The sequence below is a fragment of the Bacillus rossius genome, chromosome 6 (assembly GCF_032445375.1).
Source record: "Bacillus rossius redtenbacheri isolate Brsri chromosome 6, Brsri_v3, whole genome shotgun sequence".
Lineage (NCBI taxonomy): Eukaryota > Metazoa > Arthropoda > Insecta > Phasmatodea > Bacillidae > Bacillus > Bacillus rossius.
This window is the reverse complement of record NC_086334.1, coordinates 1,149,180-1,169,034: the sequence shown is the minus strand read 5'-3', so window position 1 is coordinate 1,169,034 and position 19,855 is coordinate 1,149,180. Positions and strand designations below refer to the sequence as shown.

Sequence of the window (19,855 nt, the reverse complement as noted above, 5' to 3'; positions counted from 1 at the left end):
CCTCATTCACAAGAAAATTTTTCTGTTGATAAACATGTGCCTACAGTTACAACTAAATGTTATGGCTCAATGTTGTAATGTCACAGCTATGAAACCAACTGTTCAATAAACTTTTCAATCTCTTGGCAGTGTTATAATTTATATGAGTGGTGTAAATTAATAAGACTTGAAATTTTGTAGACCATTTTCATTTCACAATCACTAGCTTTGCTCTTAATACAAGCTAGGTTTTCCCCTTCAGATCTATATTCGTAAATTAAAACAATACAGATACAAAATGTCACAGAACGACGCAGCTGTGACCGAAAGCCCCGATTGCCTCAAGTTGGCAGTACATACATACATATTGTAAACATGCTTGTTAATTATTTACTATGTAGAAAGGAATCTGGCACTATAAATTTATACTTTTTAAAATATGTACATTTTTTGATGTGGTAACGTCTTATAAATCGATGAACGCCGGCTGCACGAACGAAAAAGCATGACTCATCGTCACGTTCCGCCTGAGCCGAGCGTGCAGGAACCGGCCAACCACAGTGCGAGAAAATCTTCTATAATATCAAACAGGTTAAGGCGGGCTTTTTTAAACTAATTGTTCGTGATTATATTTAACCAAATTATTTAAATTAAATTTTGCAAAAACTGTAAATAATATTTGAAAATTAAAAAGTATGCAATTTTTCATCAAGGTTTTCTCATGACGTTATCACGTAAAATTATCGTCCGTAAACGACTTTACAGACAACCCCTGTACACCTACTAATATATATCTACTCTGCGTCCACGCTGGAGGGCCGGGGGCAAGGAAGCAAACACGCGACTCGACACTGCAGTGGTTTATTGTCCAGGACCGAGGCAGCGCTACGTGGTGACGGAGTCCTTGCGCAGGATGTCCACCTCCTCGGGCAGGATGTGCAGTCGCAGCTCCTTCTCCACCAGCAGGTCCTGAACCTGGCCCAGCTCGGCGGGCAGGAGCGCCAACCCCTCCACGTACAGGGCCTGCAACACGACCCCTCTGCTCCCTTCCACGTTCCATTCGCTTCTCGCGCGCTGCAAGCATTCACAACCTAACATTTGGTAGAGAAAAAAAAAATATATATATATATAAAAATAAATAATATATATATAATATATATTTTTATTGTATATGTTTAGCTTTGAATAAAGTTGGTTACTATAAAAAACAAAAAAAACCTCTGTTTACTTTTATTAAATGCTCAATATTAATACTAGGCATGATTATTTTATAATTTTTTATTGAATTACATACATATATATATATAGGACCCAACTCGTTAGTCACTTAAACTGTTCAAAAATTACGAACCTAATACAAATTTTTTTTTTTTTACTTCGATCCTGTATTTTGTGAAATAAGTGTAATACAGTTTCGCTGAGTACAATATAAGCAATTTGATTTGACTTCACGAATATACATATTATAACATTCACACACGTCTACATCTCGACCTAAACGTCAGGCACTCTGACGACTGAGGCAGAGAGACACTCGCCTTGACCCACGGGCAGCGCTCCACGGCCTGGTAGAAGGCGTTGCGACACGCCTCGGGCTCGCCGCGCCGCGCCACGAAGCGCAGGAACAGCCGCCACAGCAGTGGGCAGCCACGCGCCGCGCGGTGGCGCTGCAGGCGGGAGAACAGCGCGGCCAGGCGGTTGTCAGCACTGCGATCCGGCAGCTCCGGTCCGGCTGCGCACAGTAAACCACGTTGCAACAACACTGAGGTGGGCCTGTGCCAAGCAATCAAACATCTTTTAAACATTCCATTTGACTTCGCCAGGAAATTAGCTATTCGTTTTATTTTAAGCTTCAGCATTTGACAAAAAAAAATCAATTTTATTTTTGGTGTTGTATATGTGTTGCTTGAAAGAAAGCACTTAATTCGCTTTAATGAATGCTAAATATTGATTTGATGCATGGTTATTTTATAATTTTTATTGAATGATGTTATATATATATATATATGGGACCCAACTACTTCCAACATTAAAAATGTTAAAATATTTTTTTTTTTACTTTATTTCTGCATTTGATAAAATAAGTGTACAACAGCTATGCTGAGCAAAATAGTTGCATTTTGAAATTACATCACGAATATTTTTAACATTCAATATTCGCACAGGCCTACAATGTGAAACAATATCAAACCATTATTACAAACAAGGAGGATAAACTGCCTTACTCTTAATGACTATTTTGTGTGCAACTTGATCGTGATGAGTGCTGTGGCAGCACGTGCAAACAAACATTTTGCTACTAACCAATAAGGTGGGAAGCTCAGATGTGTGCTAAACCATGCACAGACACGTGTCTAACACGGGTCTACCACCAGGTGACCTTGGCAGGAGTTTACGATGTCTTAGTGAGTGTGCAGCCTCAATGTTATTAAAATAAGTAGTTTTTTTTTTATAGAACAATATGAATGAGTGGATTATGAAGATTTCCAGCTTCCCTTCGGCTAAAAACAACTTTTTGATTGTTCAGTGATCCCTGGTGCAACTGCAGCAAACTTTGAATTTCGAAAATGGTGGTGCCATCATTACGACAACAGTCTTTTGTCTTCGAGACTGAATCAAAAAAAAAAAAAATGTTTTGCCTGTAAAGCTATTGTGGGATATATGTATTTACGATTGCAGATTGCGCTTGCGGATGTAATGTGACGACCAGAAGGGGCACCTTGGCGCAGCAGCCTCCTGGCCTCGAGCGCGGCCGCCTCGACGCGGGCCTGCTTGCGGCCGGCCAGCAGCAGGTGGAACAGCTGCGGCAGGACGGCGTCCCGCTGCGACAGGCTGCGAGCCAGCCGCCACCAGGGGCTGCCCACCCGCCCGCCCCCGCTGCTGCCCTGCCGACAGCACACGCCGCTGCTCTTCCTCGGAATACAAGGGGACCAAAACTCTTTACTAAACTGAGCATACATTTCCCTGAGGAATTTCCATGCCTTTTCCAGTTTTAAAGTAAATTTCCCTGACTTCCTGAATATGGCCAGGGTCCGTGCTCCGAGCCGACAGACCCAGCCCTCGCCCCACAAGTCAGGCAGTACGGTCCCACCCTTGGGCGTTCCCTCTTTCCCTCTTTCATGTCCCACATACAAACATTACCCCCACCTCATCCATGTGACTGGTAAAATTATGTCGCTTAAGAAACAACACCGCTTGCCTATATGACAAAAATAAAATTTTCCAGGAGAAATTAATAACTTTTAAGCCCCATGCTGGAACTGAATAACCGGTGTTAGACTGAACTTTGAAATGATACAAAATTCAACGTTAATGGCCAAAAAAATACAGATATTTGATTATGCTTCAAATTAGGTTTTTTTTTATCCCTTATGTTTATTTGAAGTTAGTGAAAAAAAGAAATGGATTATTAAAGGCACAAAATTTATGACTAAATTATAAACTTGTTTAAGAGTCGGTCTCACAGGCATTTTTTTTTTTTTAATCATTTCATTTTTAAGGGCTATTTCAAATAATTCAAGTCAGCAGATATTCACTTGGGTGTAAAGAGTAGTGCATGTGGTGGGACTCTAGAGCCATGACATTGCACCATGTGGATATCTGGCGGACATGCTCGAGGCAGAAGACGAGCGCAAGTACTGCCTGTGAGGAGACCGGAGGGCGTGGTACCTCCGCGGCAGCCAGCGCGGCCAGGAGGCGCAGGTTGTCCGGGAACTGGGACACCGCGCCGGACAGCTCCGGCCACAGGCGGCAGTAGGCACGGCCCGACACGGCACAGTCGTACAGCAGCAGCGCAACACGGGCCTCGCACAGCGCCTCCGCACGCCACCTGTCCCGGGCAAGACCGCTGCGCCTGAAGCCTCTGTGCATAGCCTCGCAGCTTCAACACCAAGAGCACGCCTGCCTCTCACGGATGAAAGAGTGGGGACTGCAAGTTGTAGAGGCGACTTTAACTGCGACATCCGAACCTCTGTCCGATGGCACTTCCGACATCTCGGCAGTAAGTCGCCAGGTCTGGCTACATACTTGCCCCAAAACTGTCATACGAAAACGGAAGGAACTGTGTTCCAAACACATTTTTGCATGCTAAAATAAAAACAAAATAAAAAACTGCCTTTATGTGTAGCAAACAGACAGTAAATGAAACGGTAGCAAGTCAAGGGGAGAAAAAGTAAATTGTGCTGTCTTCATCGCAACTGAAACAAGGAGTGTTTGTAATGGACTGTGACTCACGAGCCGGGCGGCTGGCGCGCCGTGGCGTCCTGCAGCGCGGCGAGGGCTGGCGCGACGCCCCGCAGCAGCAGCAGCAGCCAGGCGTGGCAGCGCAGCCACTCGCAGCGCAGGTCTGGCAGCAGGTGCTCCGTGCCGTCCCCTGACTCTCCCCCCTCCTCCTCCTCGGGCTCCAGCAGCAGCTCCGTCGAGACGTGGCGCATGCGGTCCTCGGCCCGGTCCGCGTCGCCCTCCCCTCCCTCGCCCCCCTCCGCGCCCAGCGCCAGCGCCACCAGCACCTGTCCAGACAGCTCGGCTCCCTGCGTCCGTGGTCTCGTCTTCAAGGAGGCTGCTTCGTAATGATTACTCCACCAAACATTAGTATGCTGCATTTTCACGATAAAATAATTTGTAATGAATTGGTCTCGAGCAGATACTATCACAACAATAAAAATAAATTAGCACACAATTGTGGTTTAAAAGAGATTCAATGAGAAATTCACAATAAAACAAATGAAATTAATTTTTTCTGATCCATGCACTTCAGTAAGATTTTTTTTTAGTATGGAAATGACTTTCCTTTAACCATGGAAATGAGACAAACATAGGCAACTAACATATTCAAGTAATTTAAAATTACTAGAAAGCAGTGGTTATTGTTATGTATTCTTCACATTATATTTTCATTGCTTTGTCAGCAAACTCCACTGTTGGTAGTCTAATTTTTATTTATATTCCATTTCATTTCAAGTTTTCTCCAAAAAAATAGCTGAAGTTCACATAAAAAATTGCATTATTGCAAATGCGATAAATGCATGTCCTGCTTACTAGGTACATGTATAAACTAAAATATATTCACTTCTGTAAAACAGTTTTGAACTAGGCAAAACAATGCCACTTTGCAAGAGGGTCACAATATCTTATGTAGCATTTGAAGAGAATCTAACACCAGCAGATACGCTGGTTCTGTCCGAACTACAATTCCTCGCAATTTTTTGACGATGCTGAAGGAACCATTCCCCTGAGCAGAAGCTCTACATGGTCTGCATTCTCAAGAGTACCTATGTTCCATAATGAAATTCAGATCCAAAAAGTCACTTATAATGAGATGATGCATTAATTGGATTTGAGCTGTTGAAAGCTGAAAGGTTTTGTAGTGTTGTGCCCGATGTTGAGACACAGTCTGCGGGAGCACTGACCTGGACAGCAGCCCGCCGGCCGGCCTCACAGTCCGCCCCAGCCCCCAGGCCGCGGCGCAGCGCCAGCTCGCACAGCGTGCGGTGCAGCAGGCACAGGCCGGCCCTCTCGCGCCGACACGGCACGCCCGCGACGGGCAGGCCCCCGCGCGCGCCGATGGCCGTGCGCAGGACCTGCAGCGCGGACTCGTGGTGGCCCAGCTCGTGCTGGATGAGCGCGTACTCGCGGTAGTACAGCAGGTTGTTGCGGTTGCCCTCCTGCTTGAGGAAGTCCTTGACAGCGGCCCTGAGCCTCCTGCGGCGCTGGGGGGGCAGCGCGATCCCGCCCCGCCCGTCCAGCGCCACGAGCAGGCGCTCGAAGCGCAGCCACCACACGTGCACGGCCGAGCGCGCGGGCTCCTCCAGGGCCTCGGCGCACGCGTGGAAGGTGTGCACCACGAAGCCCAGGTACTCCTCCTGGCCCGGGGCGGGGCACAGGTACTGCGGGCCGCCGACCAGGCCCGCCACATCCTGGGGCAGGTCCCTGTCGCCGGGCCCCGCGGGGCCGAGCGGCTCCAGCGCGGCCAGCAGGGGCTCGGGGCAGTCCAGCCACCAGGGCACGCCCGCCGGCCCCAGGCTGCGCAGCGCCGTGTGTCGCCCCGGGAGCAGCGGCACCTGCCCGCAGCACGGCCAGATCACTTCTCTCACAGAAGGTAGCCACGTAGTCAGTTGTTACAAGACAGTAGAGAACATGTCACCGAGATGGTGGATCCTGAGGTGCGTAAGCATCTGGCTCTGGACAGGGCTCGCCCGCCTACCTTGAGGCAGAGCAGCGTGGCGGCGACCAGGCGCAGGCCGGAGCCGCTGACGGGGTGCACCAGGTCCGAGACGTCGTCGGGGAACACCAGGCGCTGGGGGTCCACGCCGTCCCCCTCGCAGGACAGCCAGTGTGCGCCCTCGCGCAGTCGCTCCAGACGCACCCACAGCGCGGGCAGCGGCAGTCCCGAGCCCAGCACCGCGTCCTCCGCGGCCACTGGGGCAGTCACCACGCACCGTTCCTCTTCTGCTCACAGTACCAAGCCAAGCATAACACATTCACAAACTGAAAACAATTCTGAGAAATACCTTAAAAGGAAATGCATTAAAGACGGGCCAGTGTAATTCTCAAACACTATCAAATATTAATTTTTTGACAATTTTTTATTCTAGGAAAAAGATTTGCAAAAATATACTGGTGGAAATGCATAAATTTCAAAAATTAAAAGGACAAATCTGAAGTCTTATTACAAGAGCCAAGACTTATGAGGGTTGATGGTGTTATTAAAATGCAAATTTCTGCATTAAAAATTGTGAATTTCGCCTTTATCATCATGAAATATTAACCATGTAATAATAATTAAATATAAAGTACAATAACGTTGATCAACTACAACAAAAATTTGTGGCAAGATGCTTAAGAAGTGTACATGAAACAATTCTCAATTCTACATATATTGATAAAGTAATAATAATAATAATAATAATAATAATAATAATAATATGCAATCAAAACATAAATATTCTACTGTAATATTTCTATATTTCTTATTCCACAAGAAATTTCAAAACATTTTCAAATTTAGTTTTTACTTTTGTCACTAACTTATTATTTCAATACTGTTAATATGAATTTAAAAAAATGCAGCGTAAATATCTAAAGCCTATCTATAATATCTGTAAGCCTTAAGCCATGTCTGTAGGTATCAGATATTGAATGCTAATTTAAAGGTGAGTAACAATACAACCAGAACACCAAACTGCAAATAAACAAACAAATCAGAAGTAGCTCGGCTTCTGGGTTGTAGCCGTGTCCTAGACGAATAATTCACTGACGTTTCGGTCGACAATGCAGTAGGTAACTTGCTCCCTGATGATGGCGACTGCAATGTCGACCGAAACGTCGGTGAATTATTCGCCAGGGACGTGGCTACAACCCAGAAGCCAAGCTACTTCAGACAATGGCCATGAATTATTATTATCAACAAACAAATCAGACTAAAACTCCTCGATTATGAGAATTATAATTGTCAGCTGGCTCTGTGTGAGAAGCGGGGTGACTCACAAAGCTGCTCCTCCGGGGGCGCGGGGCGGGGCAGGCCGCGCATGCCCAGGTTCAGCTCCAGGCACATGGACAGCAGCGCCCACAGCTTCTCCTGGAGCCCGCTCTGTCGCAGGAACACGCAGCAGCGCAGCAGCAGGTCTGCCAACACACCACCCGCTCCCGTACCAGTCGCCACGCTGCCCGGACCAACCACATTCTCACATGCCATCAAAACATTTAATACTCGACAAGAATATTCAGAGAAAAATATTGTAGGATTATGTATTAAATAAAAACATAATCAACACAGACAACTTTGAAGTCCTATTACTGTACCCCAAAGCATTTTGTACTTTACTGTGTGATCATGTAAACAGAATTATACATACATATATACACACTCTCGGAAAAATTAGTTAAACAGACATTTTAGGAATTATTATTATTATTATTTTTAAATTTATAGTAAAGTATTTTATTTTTAACCGTTGAGAATTAGATTCAAAGGTACTATTCGTGATTTTATTAAATGCCGTAAGTACTTTTAAGGTAGCTCTAAAGGCTGTGCGGTTTGGTTCCGGTTCGGTTTTACATCAAGAAGCTCGGTTTTGGTTCCTGTTCTTATGAAGAAGAATTAATTATTGATTGTACACTAAATATATTTGAATGAGGTTTGTTGGGTCTTTATTTGGTATTAAAACAATTAAAAAAACACAGAATTAAAGAGTACACTCTTTGCAATAACCTAAAACTTTATCTTGTATAAGTAATTTTAAGCTAAAGTAACCTCAAACCTTGAAATAGGTAAGCCCAATCGATGCTGGCAACAAAATCCTTACGGCCAAGATACATTTATAAATTCTGGTTCAGCGTTTTTAGCATTCTTAATTATTTCATATATTTTTTACAGTTAAAATGTAATTTGATCTTTTAATTAAAGATTATAATTTTAACATGCTCTTGTTTTATAATGTAACATTTTTTTCTTGCATTCCTTGTTTTATACTGTAGTCTACCTTTAACATACAAATGGCCAGGAATCGTGTGTCGTGGGTGAATGAAATACAGACATTGGGGATGATCGCCATATGTAATTATGGAACGGGAACACCGAGTGTTAAGCACGGAACCTCGGAGCGGGACGGCCCGGACGCCTCACCCACGATGTTGCCCTGGATGTCGCGCGCCTGAGCGGCCGGGACTCCGCGCCGGCTCTGGTGCAGCTTCTCCATGGCCTCGCCGTAGAGCGCCAGCACGCGCGACGCAGAGCACGAGGCGAGCGTGCCCTGGCTGCACTCCACATACGCCTGCCACGCCGCCTGCAACCCCGGGCCCCACTGTGCACCACCGCTTCCCCCGGGCTGACACTCGCTCTCAGACAGCCAGGTCTCATCGACACAGCATCACACCGGGGGGAAAAATCTAACATTTATACCTTTAAGGATTGCCCTTAAATAGTGGTCGCACCACATATATGTCTTTAATAGAATACAAGTGAGGTCTTTATGGTACGTGTCTCAGCTTATTGTCGCCTAAGAAACACAGCACCTGTTTTCTCCCCTTTTCATCCTTTACTACCCACGAATACTATTTTTTAAACTCCTATTTCCCTTCCAGTCTATAGTATTAGGTCTCCTTCCCCAAGAGAGAAAAGATGGCAGGCTGCTCAAATTTTTGTTGTCAGTTCCTCCGACTTATAAAGTTTTGTCATGGAATGTTGCAGAAGAAAGTGTGGGAAATAAAAATAAAAAATGTTTGGATACAGTTGCATCACAAAAACCTGTAGAGACAGACGTGATGATTGTGTACGGCCAGTTCACAATGACGAGGGAGGGAGGGAGAACCATCAACACTGCTGCGTGGCCACACGCACTCACGCACTCACTCACTCACTCACTCACTCACTCACTCACACATCCCCACTCCTCTTTCATAGTCTCTGGCTGGTTTGTTTATGGATTTTCATTTCTTGCAGAGCGCCAGCCCGGCTACAGTGTAGCCGGCTGACACAACTCAACAGCACAGTTCATGATGGTCAACACGCACTGCTGAGCTATTTCATTTAAACAATTTATACTTACTCATAACATATTCATTAAAAACCAACACAGGCTACCTATTTATTTACGCACATATTCAACCACAATGCAATGTTAATTTTTTTAACCAAAAAGAAAAAAAAAATGCTTAAGGATTACAGTTCATGTTATGAAACAAAAAAAAAAAAAAAGGCACAAAATGTGCCTATAAATATATAAATTAACCAAACTCTATAAAAATATTTTTACAACAAATCCTAAATAAGGCAAAAAAATGGCTAATACCCTAGATTATTATTACGTAATGATATTATACTGAAAGACTCTTTAAGTGGGCCATGTCCAGCTATTTTGTTCTAGAGGGTTGCATTTAAAATTTCACAGTCATATTTCCATAATGATATTTTTGAACAAGACCAACGTTCTTCTGTACTCTTTCATTCCTAGAGCAGCTTATTACTGTTTAATGAATAAACTTTACATAAGTTATGAAAAATTGTAGGCAATTATATTTGATCTGAAATTTATATGAAGTCTATGTTAATGTAGTTATGATTTGTGATTACATTACATAATAAGTAAAAAAAGGCATTTAAAAATATAATTATATACAGGGCTCGATTTTAGCACCTGTCCGCCTGCCCGGGACAGGCAAAATCTCGTCCGGACAGGCAAAATAAAAAAGGCAACTGTCCGGTGGACAGGTGCAACTTGTGACGCCGAGGTTATTCGGACGCACTAGCAGAGGTGATTAATAACATTTATGCGACCGCGACCGCAAATAAAACGTCTTTGACAATATCTATAAATAAACAATAATGGCTGAAAGTGAGTTTGATCCAGCACCAGCAATAAATCTCTGGTATCATAATGTTCAGAGAAAACGTTGACCCTTTCGAAGATGTTCAAGACAAAATCAGCCAAGGATGTTAAGTGTGTGATAAAAATAGGTGCAAAATATAGCAAAAATCCTTTTTTCTCACTTTTTCAGCGACTTTGAAATTTTTTTTATTTGGGTAAAACAGCGGACAGGCAAATTGGATGGCGGACAGGCAAATTTTCGATTACACCTGTCCGTTGGGCAGGTTAAAATATTCCTTAAAATCTAGCCCTGATTATATATATGGTTTAGTGACACCCACCACACACAAGGAAAGTACTAAAGGCACAACAATACAACTTGACTAAAGACATACATACTTCAAGTGAACAGTGTTATACATATCACAAGTGCAGGAAGCTCTCACCAGGTTGGTGGGCTGCTTGTCGAGCAGGGCTGCCAACTGCTGCTGCAGCGTGTCTGCAGGCAGCACCTGGTCCGCCACCTGCACCCTCTCCCGCAGCAGGGCCGCACTGCCGGGGTTGAGGACCAGCGCCCGGTCCAGGATGGCCAACTGCCGCTCCGCAGTCACCCGGGCCCCGCCCCGGCAGGCCTCCTCCTGCGCCACACGCCTCGACACTACAGCAGCCCTTCACGTATTTAATACTGACGTCAAACACTGCTCTCGCGTATCATGTTTTTTAATCCTTTACCTCCTTCAAAATGTTATAGTACGGTTATACTGTAATGAAACAATGTATAGTTTTTCATATTATTCTTTACTTAAAATTTTTTTGTATGACTTGTAAAATTTTCCTTTACCATCATACTACATTACAGAATAAAAACTTTAAGTGGATAATTGTGAGAGTATGCCTGTATGCAAAGTGCATTTTGTCTTTCTTTACAACCTAATGGCTCACTTCTTTTGCTATCTGATTATGTTTGTACAAAAGGTAGATAAAGTTTGTGTGTTTCTGCGAAAGTATAACTAGTTTTGCAGAAAATGTTCTGGGAAATGACGGGAAACTACCACCTCTCCCACCCAGCGTACTCGCACACGGACCTGGAAGCGAGCGTAGGCCAGCCACGAGGACACGTCCTGCGGGTCGTCAGCTACGGCCCTGTTGAACTCCGCGGTCCTGCTCGAGTTGTCCGCCTCCTCCTGGGGCCGCGAGCTGTCCTTGCCGAGTCGCTGCGCTCGCACGTGGTAGCGGTCCCTGCGACGCACCTTCCCGGGCGGCCGCTTCCCGGGGACCCGCCCCAACACCCTCCGGACCACCCGCTCAAACCTGCCCGCAACGTCAACACTTGCCAACACTAGACACTTGGCACTGCTTAACAAACAAGTGCTTAACAATGAAGTGTGTTTTGGTATTTAATCACGGTCAGCTATTAAAACATAATTAATCTTCTCCAAAAGCAACATTATAGTAACTTAATAATAATAATAAATAAAAGTCGGACTGCCAAAGTTAATGTTACCCAAAACGTAAATCAGGCTCTGTCCCAAGAAATGGTTAAAAAATCATAAATAGGCTATACTCTATAGAACCACACACACACTTATCATTCAGTTTCCAGAAGCCGTGCGAGTGACTTACAAGGGCACTGCTGGCCGGAACAGCGTTGGCACCGAGAGGTTTGCCCTCTCTCGCTTGCGGTCCTCCCAGAACACCTGGCCGGTGTCGCTCGCCTCTGTCCCCTTCCTGCCAAACAACACTTCCAAGAAGAGCTGCCGATACGGCTATGAAGCCTGCATTTATCTTCTTGGAGTACTGTATTTAATCAACTAATTAATATTATCTATTAAATTTTACAGTTAAAAGCTGGCTGAGCCAATTTCCTGAGCAGTTCGTAATTCAGACAAATGCTCTTTATATAGAGACCAGATTTTGTTTATTTATTTAATACTGTAATTGTACCATGCCTACAAACAGCAAAAGAATAGGCTTAATCGATGGGCACAACATTGATGCAATAATAAAAACGCAACGACAAAACCAAACCATACAAACAAGGTTATATAAAACAAAACAAAAAACAAAAAAATGGACAGATACAAAAACACCAAAGAACAGTACACAAAAAGAGCCAAAATTATAACTACAAACAGAATAAGGTGAAGTAGACCAGATGAAAAATAAAAAAGCCAGAACAGAGAATTAACGTTAAACTGTTATACTTATTACAATTTTTGACTATCCTATAAACTATATATTTTGATTTATTTAATGAACACAACAACAACAGTTAAGGGACAGTAATAATCCCTGTATTTTAAAGAAGATAATAAATAAGAAACCTTACAAAAATTAAAAAGTAAATGAACTGATGACAACTTACAATAATGCCTATAAGACTATAACTGAAAAAAAGTAATACTTGCCAGACATAACTAAGCTTTCGGAAGCGATGCAAGGTCACCGTTACAGCTAAGTAATACATTTTTACAAAGCCCAGGTGACATTTTTTTAAATTTTAGCTCTATTAAAGACTGCCATATTATGTTTACATTTATGTGTTTTTTCCTAAGTAGCCTTTATTTGAAAGACCTTGTGCTGAATTTGCAAATAAAATATATATTTTTTTTTTATCACTTAAAATTCCTCGTAGATACAGAGAAAATACATGTTCCAGCTCCAAAAGATTTGAGAGTCTGTTTACGTAATATTTGGCTCATCTCATTCGAAAGTCATTTACGATTACATTCTTTAGAGTTCTGTTTTTTGACTGTGGGGTTTGAAAAGAGTACCTACATTAAGTAAAAGAGAGAGGGTCTGACAAAATTATTTGCCCCTGGGCCCGTGCTAACATGATGAGTCACCTCTTACTCCTGTCTTTGTCTCTACGCTTCTTGGGGACTTTGCCACTGCGCTGAGCTTCGGCCCGGACGTCTGGGCCTCCCCGCTCGGGGGCGACCACGGCGGGCAGGGGGATCTGTGACACTTCCACGGCGAAGCTGGCATTCTGCAGCCACGAATCTTCAGCTGCTGTGCTGAGGTCTGATGCAGATAAACACAGCACAATTCAGGGAATGACATTCCAAGAAAAGAACAGGCAGGGTACAAAAGAAGCATACAACTGGAGGGGAGAAGATGTAGTGGAAGTCACCAGCGGTAATTTTCTAGTGTCTGTGCCCATCTGAAAATAAAAATTTCAGAAAATGGTAAGTTTGAGTACTACTTGTCCCGAAAAATGCCTTTATTATGTCAATAACCTAACCAACCAATTACACCAATATACAGTATTTTAAATGTAACTAACCAAACCTTACAAATCGTTACAATACCTTTAACCGTATTTTAATGGCAATTGTTCTTTATTGTGTATCCAGTTGTATTTTAAGTAATATTCTTACAGCGTGGCTTTTCCATGAAGTAATAATAAAATTACGAAAATACTTTTTTGACACTAGGGACGTTCCTATATTTACTTTGGAAACAGAATTTATATATTCCAAATGGTTTATAAAAAAAATTACCATATTAGACTTACATATGAAATTTGTAATTCCTAACCAACCACTAAATATAGTTAACAATATTTTTAATGTAGCTATACTAAGACAACCAACTGTCCACATGTTTTGAAGTATGGTTAATGTAGCTAACGTAATGTAATTGACCATTCTCATGATTTGACTCAAGTTCTCCAAATCACACATACACAAAGACCCAAGGGAAAGGCAAAAATGGTGGTGGCTGCGTCAATGCACTCTCATTATAATTATAAGTTATAAACAGTGATTTCTCAGAAACATTACTTTCATGGCAAATAAAGGAACGTCTCTAGTGTCAGAAAAAGAGTATTTTCGGAATTTTATTATAACTTCATGGTAAAGCCTCACTGTAAGAACATTACTGAATTAGGAGCTGGATTGATTGTGTGTGAGGGTTTAAGACCTGTTCTACAATGACTGGGTAACAGAGAAAAATCACGTAAACGGACACGAATTCGTATAGATTAGCTTGGCAATGCTGAGCTCTTCCGTTTATGTTGCTCCACGTGACCAATACAAGCCAAGTACTTGGCCGCAGTGGTAGTTGTATTTGTTTACATTCGAAATATGTTAAAAATTGTTTCAAGTACAAGAATATCTAGTGTTATATTATTACTTTATGGTTTAATTTTATTATTGACGTAGATTCTGTCCATATCTTAAAATTAGATTAATGTTTCCTAACCTTAACAAGTAGTCTCATTGGTTGCCATTTGTTATGTTTCCGTGCATCGCGAAAGTGAAATTTTTCGAGAGATCCATCTCCGTTTCCGTGACATTGTAGAACGGGCCTAATCAGTGATATGGTCTATAACCCCCATACCTTAAGCGGGACTCCAACTCAGAAACCACAGGGGAGTGTGCTGGGGCCTCTGTTGTTCACAATTATGATAAACGATCTGGGGGAGGGCATGAAAGCCAGATGGAGGCTATTTGCAGATGACTGTGTAGTGTATGAGGTTGTGGGGGAAGGGGGATGTTTAACAGAGGACTTGATAAGGTTGGAGCAATGGACGGAGAAAAATGGAATGTCCTTGAATGTTGGTAAGACAAAAGTTGTCAGATTTACAAAGAGGAGGAAAGTCACACGAAATGTATATTACTGGAAGGGGCAGGAGATAAGAGAGGCAGCAGGATATAAGTACCTGGGGGTGACACTGAAAAATGACCTAGGATGGGCGGAGCACATAGAGGGGGTGGTCAGGAGGGGAAGGCAGGCGCTGGGGTTGCTTGGTAGGACCCTGCAGGGAGCTGGGAGGAGGACAAAGGAGAAGGCATACTCCACATTGGTCAGGCCAATGTTGGAGTATGCGGCGGCGGTCTGGGACCCCTACCTGGTGACTGAGGTGAAGGAGCTGGAAGGGGTGCAGCGCAGAGCGGCTAGGTGGGTGATGGGAATGTGGAGAAGGAGGGAGGGGCAGGATGGGAAACTGCATAGCCCAACGGAAATGATTAAGGAGTTGGGGTGGGAAACGTTACAGAGGAGAAGAAGAGTGGAAAGGTTGGTCAGGATGTTCAAGGTGCTGAAGGGGGAAGGGGGATGGGGGCAATTGGGAAGCAAAGTACATAGAGGGGAGTACAGAGGACGAAGAGACCACAGATGTAAGCTCCAGAGGGTGTGGAGGCGGACAGAGAGAGGGCGGAACACCTTCCTGGTGAGGACGGGGAGGGAGTGGAATGGGCTGGGGGAGGAAATGGTGGAGGTCAGGGATGGGAGGGAGCTGAGGAGAAAGCTGATGGAGGGGGGGGGGAGAGGGGAGTGAGTGGGAGTTCTTGCCACCGGGTGAAAGCCCAATTGCAGGTTAAGTAATAATAAATAAATATAACCCTCGTGCCGTAAGCCGGTGCGGTGTTCATCCAGAAACGCTAAGCGGAGGCAAAGAGGAAATTCAAGGAGATTTCTGGCCGGGCGGCGAGAAACCAAATGCAAAAACATAATAAATTAATAATGCTTACCGTTGTGTGTGGTCGCACAGTCGTTACTGCTTGATTGTAATGAATCATCTTTACGATCACCATTGTCCGATACAGCGTACGCTGGAAACAAAGACATTATTCATCAAAATGGCACAAAAAAAAAAAAAAAAAAGTCTCGAAATGCCCCTTGAGGTAAATAGTAGAAATTCAACTTGTTTACATCTTCTGCTATTCTGAATCCATAGACTATTAATATGAAATAGACAGTTTGTTGTGAAGAACCTAAGATTCAGACCAGTTCATTCTGAGGCCGCGTTCGTGCATGTTCGAATTTTCTCTTTGGTTTGCTGAAGATCGCGGTACTGATGGTCAGAACGATTATTTTGATTGAATCGATTAATTTGAATCAGTTCCATTTAATTATTCGTTTAATTCGTTCTTTACCTGTGAATAGGATTCGGCTCTTATCAGGAATCATAACGAATTCACCCTTTTGAGTATTATTTACGTCTTTGCTGCTGGTCTCTTCTAGTTATTGTGGGCCTGGTTATAATAATCTGGCCGGCTCGGACAGCTGAAATTTCAGATGTCAGAGGACTGGCTTTTGATCGGGGTCATGGCCGGTCAGTGCTCTGGATCGAGTTCGGGGAAAGATTGGTTGGTGGGGTGGGTGCACACACAGGGGGAATTGGGCTCAACCGGGCCTTCGGACATGCAGGGACGGCAGGGAATCTGAATCCGGAGCCTGACAGAAATCGCTCACCTCTGAGAAATGGGTTGCACTTGGGTGCAGCTGAGTGAAGCACCCAGTGTCACGCAGGCCGGCAGTAATTACAGGGGATCTTCGTGCAGTGGGGCGGGAGAAAAATGTGGCTACATGCTGTGCCCACAAAGGGTCATCAAAATATCGGTTGCGGTGCTGGAAACGCCTTGGAGGACCAGTGAAGAAATGATTAAATAAGAGTGTACAATGAGAAGAATAAATTTAATTTATATTTGAAAATTACTGTCAAATTAAAGTTCTCAAAATTGAATTAAGTACCTACTGACAAATCTGTGCCAAAAATATCTTAATTTGTGGCACAGCCTGAAGGAAGTGACATGTGTGCGACCTCTCCAGTCAATCACATCACTGCCCTCACAAAAGCATAGAAGTATACAGATTTCTTACACACTGCAAGAGACTTTTTCAACAAACATTACGATAAAAAAGTTCTGGTGATATTATTTTTAACCAATTAAAAAAATACCAGCCAACTCTGCCTCTCTCTAATTATTTCTCACCGAGTAATATGACACCTTCCCGCCATCAGACAAAGGAAACTTACGTTAACATGCTCAGTTAAGGCCCTGCTACAATTGCCATGTCCCTTGGTCCCTTGGTCCGTCATGGCAGTTTGGCCCATGCTCTCATGAAAATGTGCTGCCACAACAGTTATGTCCCAAGTTATTATTATTATTATTTTAGCTGCAATTGGGTACAAAGTTACCGGTGGCAAGCATTCTCCCTACTTCCCCCTCACTCTCCTTCTGAACTGGTCCACACTCCCAGCCGCCACACACTCCTCCTCCAGCTTATTCCATTCCCCTACTGTCCTCACGACCAAGTTGTCCAAATGTAAACATTTCAAATACCACCACTAGAGTGAAGTAGTTTTGGGAGACATTTTAACGTTACTTTTTTATATTTCTGAAGTGTTGTGGCTGTTTATTATATGAGAGGCCACAAAATCCCGGAAAAAATGATTGTTTTGTAAACAACGAACATATTATAATTAAAGGTGTTCTGGTAAACCTACATAAGAAATAAAATTACATCTGAATTAGCGATTTATAGTTATAAACCTACCACGAAGGCATTCTAACAGAGAATTCAATCGAAATGAATCCCAAGGAAGATGTATTTTTGGCACATTTATTTATGTTCATGGTTTCTGCATTCTTCTACTTGAAATTTGGGAGACGCAGACGACGGTACTGGGCCCACCTGTCATGCCAACCGACTCTCCCACGGACTGCCAGGCATTTTCTTTTAACTTTACGTTTTTAAAGTTTGTCTTTGATGTTGAACAATTCCGGGCGTAATTGAACAGCACTTATTAATATCTCGTCCACCACGCCTGTAGTTATTTCCATTTTAGCTTCACAGTAGTCAATTCACAAACAATTCACAAAATTGACTTTGTTAATTTTTGTATACTATAACACTACTATTTTCCCGCGCGCTTATGTATTTACATTTTTTTTATTTCATTGATGTTTGTTTACTTCCTGTTCGCATGTTTTTAAAGTTCTTCCAGCATGGGACACATCAATAAGGGACAAAATTATAAAAGTTCGCCACCTGCATGGGATACGGTGGGATAGGGACGAAGGGACTGACATGACATCACAGGGTCACGTGGACCAATCGGTGAGTAGTGTCCAACGGACATTTGCATGGGACAAGTCAATTGTAGCTTTGAATATATATACTGTATAGAAGTCGCCAGCCCAGGTTAAAATTTCTAATACGGTTTGAGGTAGTTGGTTAATTCACCGCCGCAATTGCCACCATCTCTAGGGCATCGACTTGTGGTGGTCCCTAGCGGAGAAGTGTCGAACTCTTCAAACACCCCTTCCCCCTCCCGTTGAACGACCTTGAGCTGCAGTGAATGATGGATTGGGGGTGCGGGGAATGACAGCGGGCGACAGTGCTGCGCTCTAACGTGTAAATAACAACTAAGATGATGCAGGGCGTTACGGCAGCGCACTGCAGAGGTGAAGTTCCCAAGCTGCTCATCATACACTCCTGAAAAACGTAGAGAAAATCCTATCCACTCGCGACTTCTATACAATATATATATATATATATATATATATATATATATATATATATATATATAATATATAATATATATATATTATATATATATATTCAAAGATTGTAGTAAGGTCTTTATGAACAAAGCAAACAAGCATACGTGAATGCACATAAGTAACTATACAAATAAACAAACAGGTACCTACCTAAAAATAATGCCTAGGGGCTTATTCACCATAAAGCAAGCAGATCATCAGAATAACTTCAAAAGTATGAAAATATGTAAATTATGATCATAAAACATATGTCAAATACACAAATACTATTTAAAAGGAATAAATAAATCCTTCATACCTCCCCAGTATATTTGCAAACAATTATAACAAGGCTGCCTCACCAAATGCTTCCCAGAGGTATGAAAAGCCACAAGAAGGTTAACAATATAAGTATTACAAATTATGAAAGTTCTAAGAGTGCTGTTATTACGAAAGACAAAGTTGCGATACCTTTGGTTGTTAATTAGTTTTTTATGGCACAATTAATGGGAGTGAAATCTCTACTCAAGCATCTATTCCATTACATGATTACCTGAATTCATTTAAGAAATGTTATGATAAGAGCTCAGGAATGAGTGGTATGTTTAATAAAATACAAGGATTTCGAAGATACCCTTCAATTAACAATGAGACAGTGCTGTGAGACTAACAGGCATAACTTTTGATGTTTTCAATCTATTTTTTACATTGGTACCTACTGAAACTCAATCTTTCTGCAATATTAATAAAGAATATAATTTGTTAATATTTTTTAATGAAGATGTAAACTGGCTTGTCATATTCTATCAGGTGACATTTGGGGTCCACAGTACAACTATGTAATGCATGTTCACCAATACTCTAATCTTGCTAGCATATACAATGGCTTAACAGGAAAAGTGTTCAAAAGAATGCGGAGTAATAATTGTTTCTATGGAAATACAGGTTGAACAGCTACCTAATGTTGATAAAAAAAAATGTTTCTTCACTCTAATTATAGGTAAGGGTTCTTATGCAATAGAATTCCTGATAGACATTTCACCAAGTGGAATGGTAACACTGGAATATAAATGCTGCTGTCTACAGTATCAGGTTCTATTGTGGATTACTGACTGTCAGATGAGGTCATGGCCGTCAAAGGTTTACTAAGAAATAAAACAAGCCTCTTCAGCAGAGGGTCATGGTTGTAACTCCACTATATCTTCATGATGGGAAATTTACAACTGAAGAAGTAGAAATTTAAGTAATTGCCAGTGTTAAAATTCATGTGGAGAGGTGCATTTAACAAATTAAAAT

At 42.7% G+C, this 19,855-nt stretch overlaps 1 protein-coding gene across 1 annotated transcript; it reads right to left on the bottom strand.

The window, feature by feature from the left end:
• Nucleotides 1–824: 824 nt before the first annotated feature.
• Nucleotides 825–15,999, bottom strand: LOC134533360 (nuclear exosome regulator NRDE2). The gene is made up of 14 exons (XM_063370880.1): nt 15,761–15,999; nt 13,130–13,307; nt 11,907–12,011; nt 11,369–11,594; nt 10,730–10,921; nt 8,603–8,762; nt 7,465–7,602; nt 6,182–6,396; nt 5,388–6,038; nt 4,213–4,574; nt 3,649–3,808; nt 2,699–2,864; nt 1,518–1,711; nt 825–1,002 (listed from the first exon to the last, which is right to left on the bottom strand). Exons 1-14 carry the CDS (start codon nt 15,855–15,857, stop codon nt 865–867), a joined length of 2,982 nt encoding a protein of 993 aa, XP_063226950.1. The 5' UTR covers nt 15,858–15,999; the 3' UTR covers nt 825–864.
• Between the last annotated feature and the right edge of the window lie 3,856 nt (nt 16,000–19,855).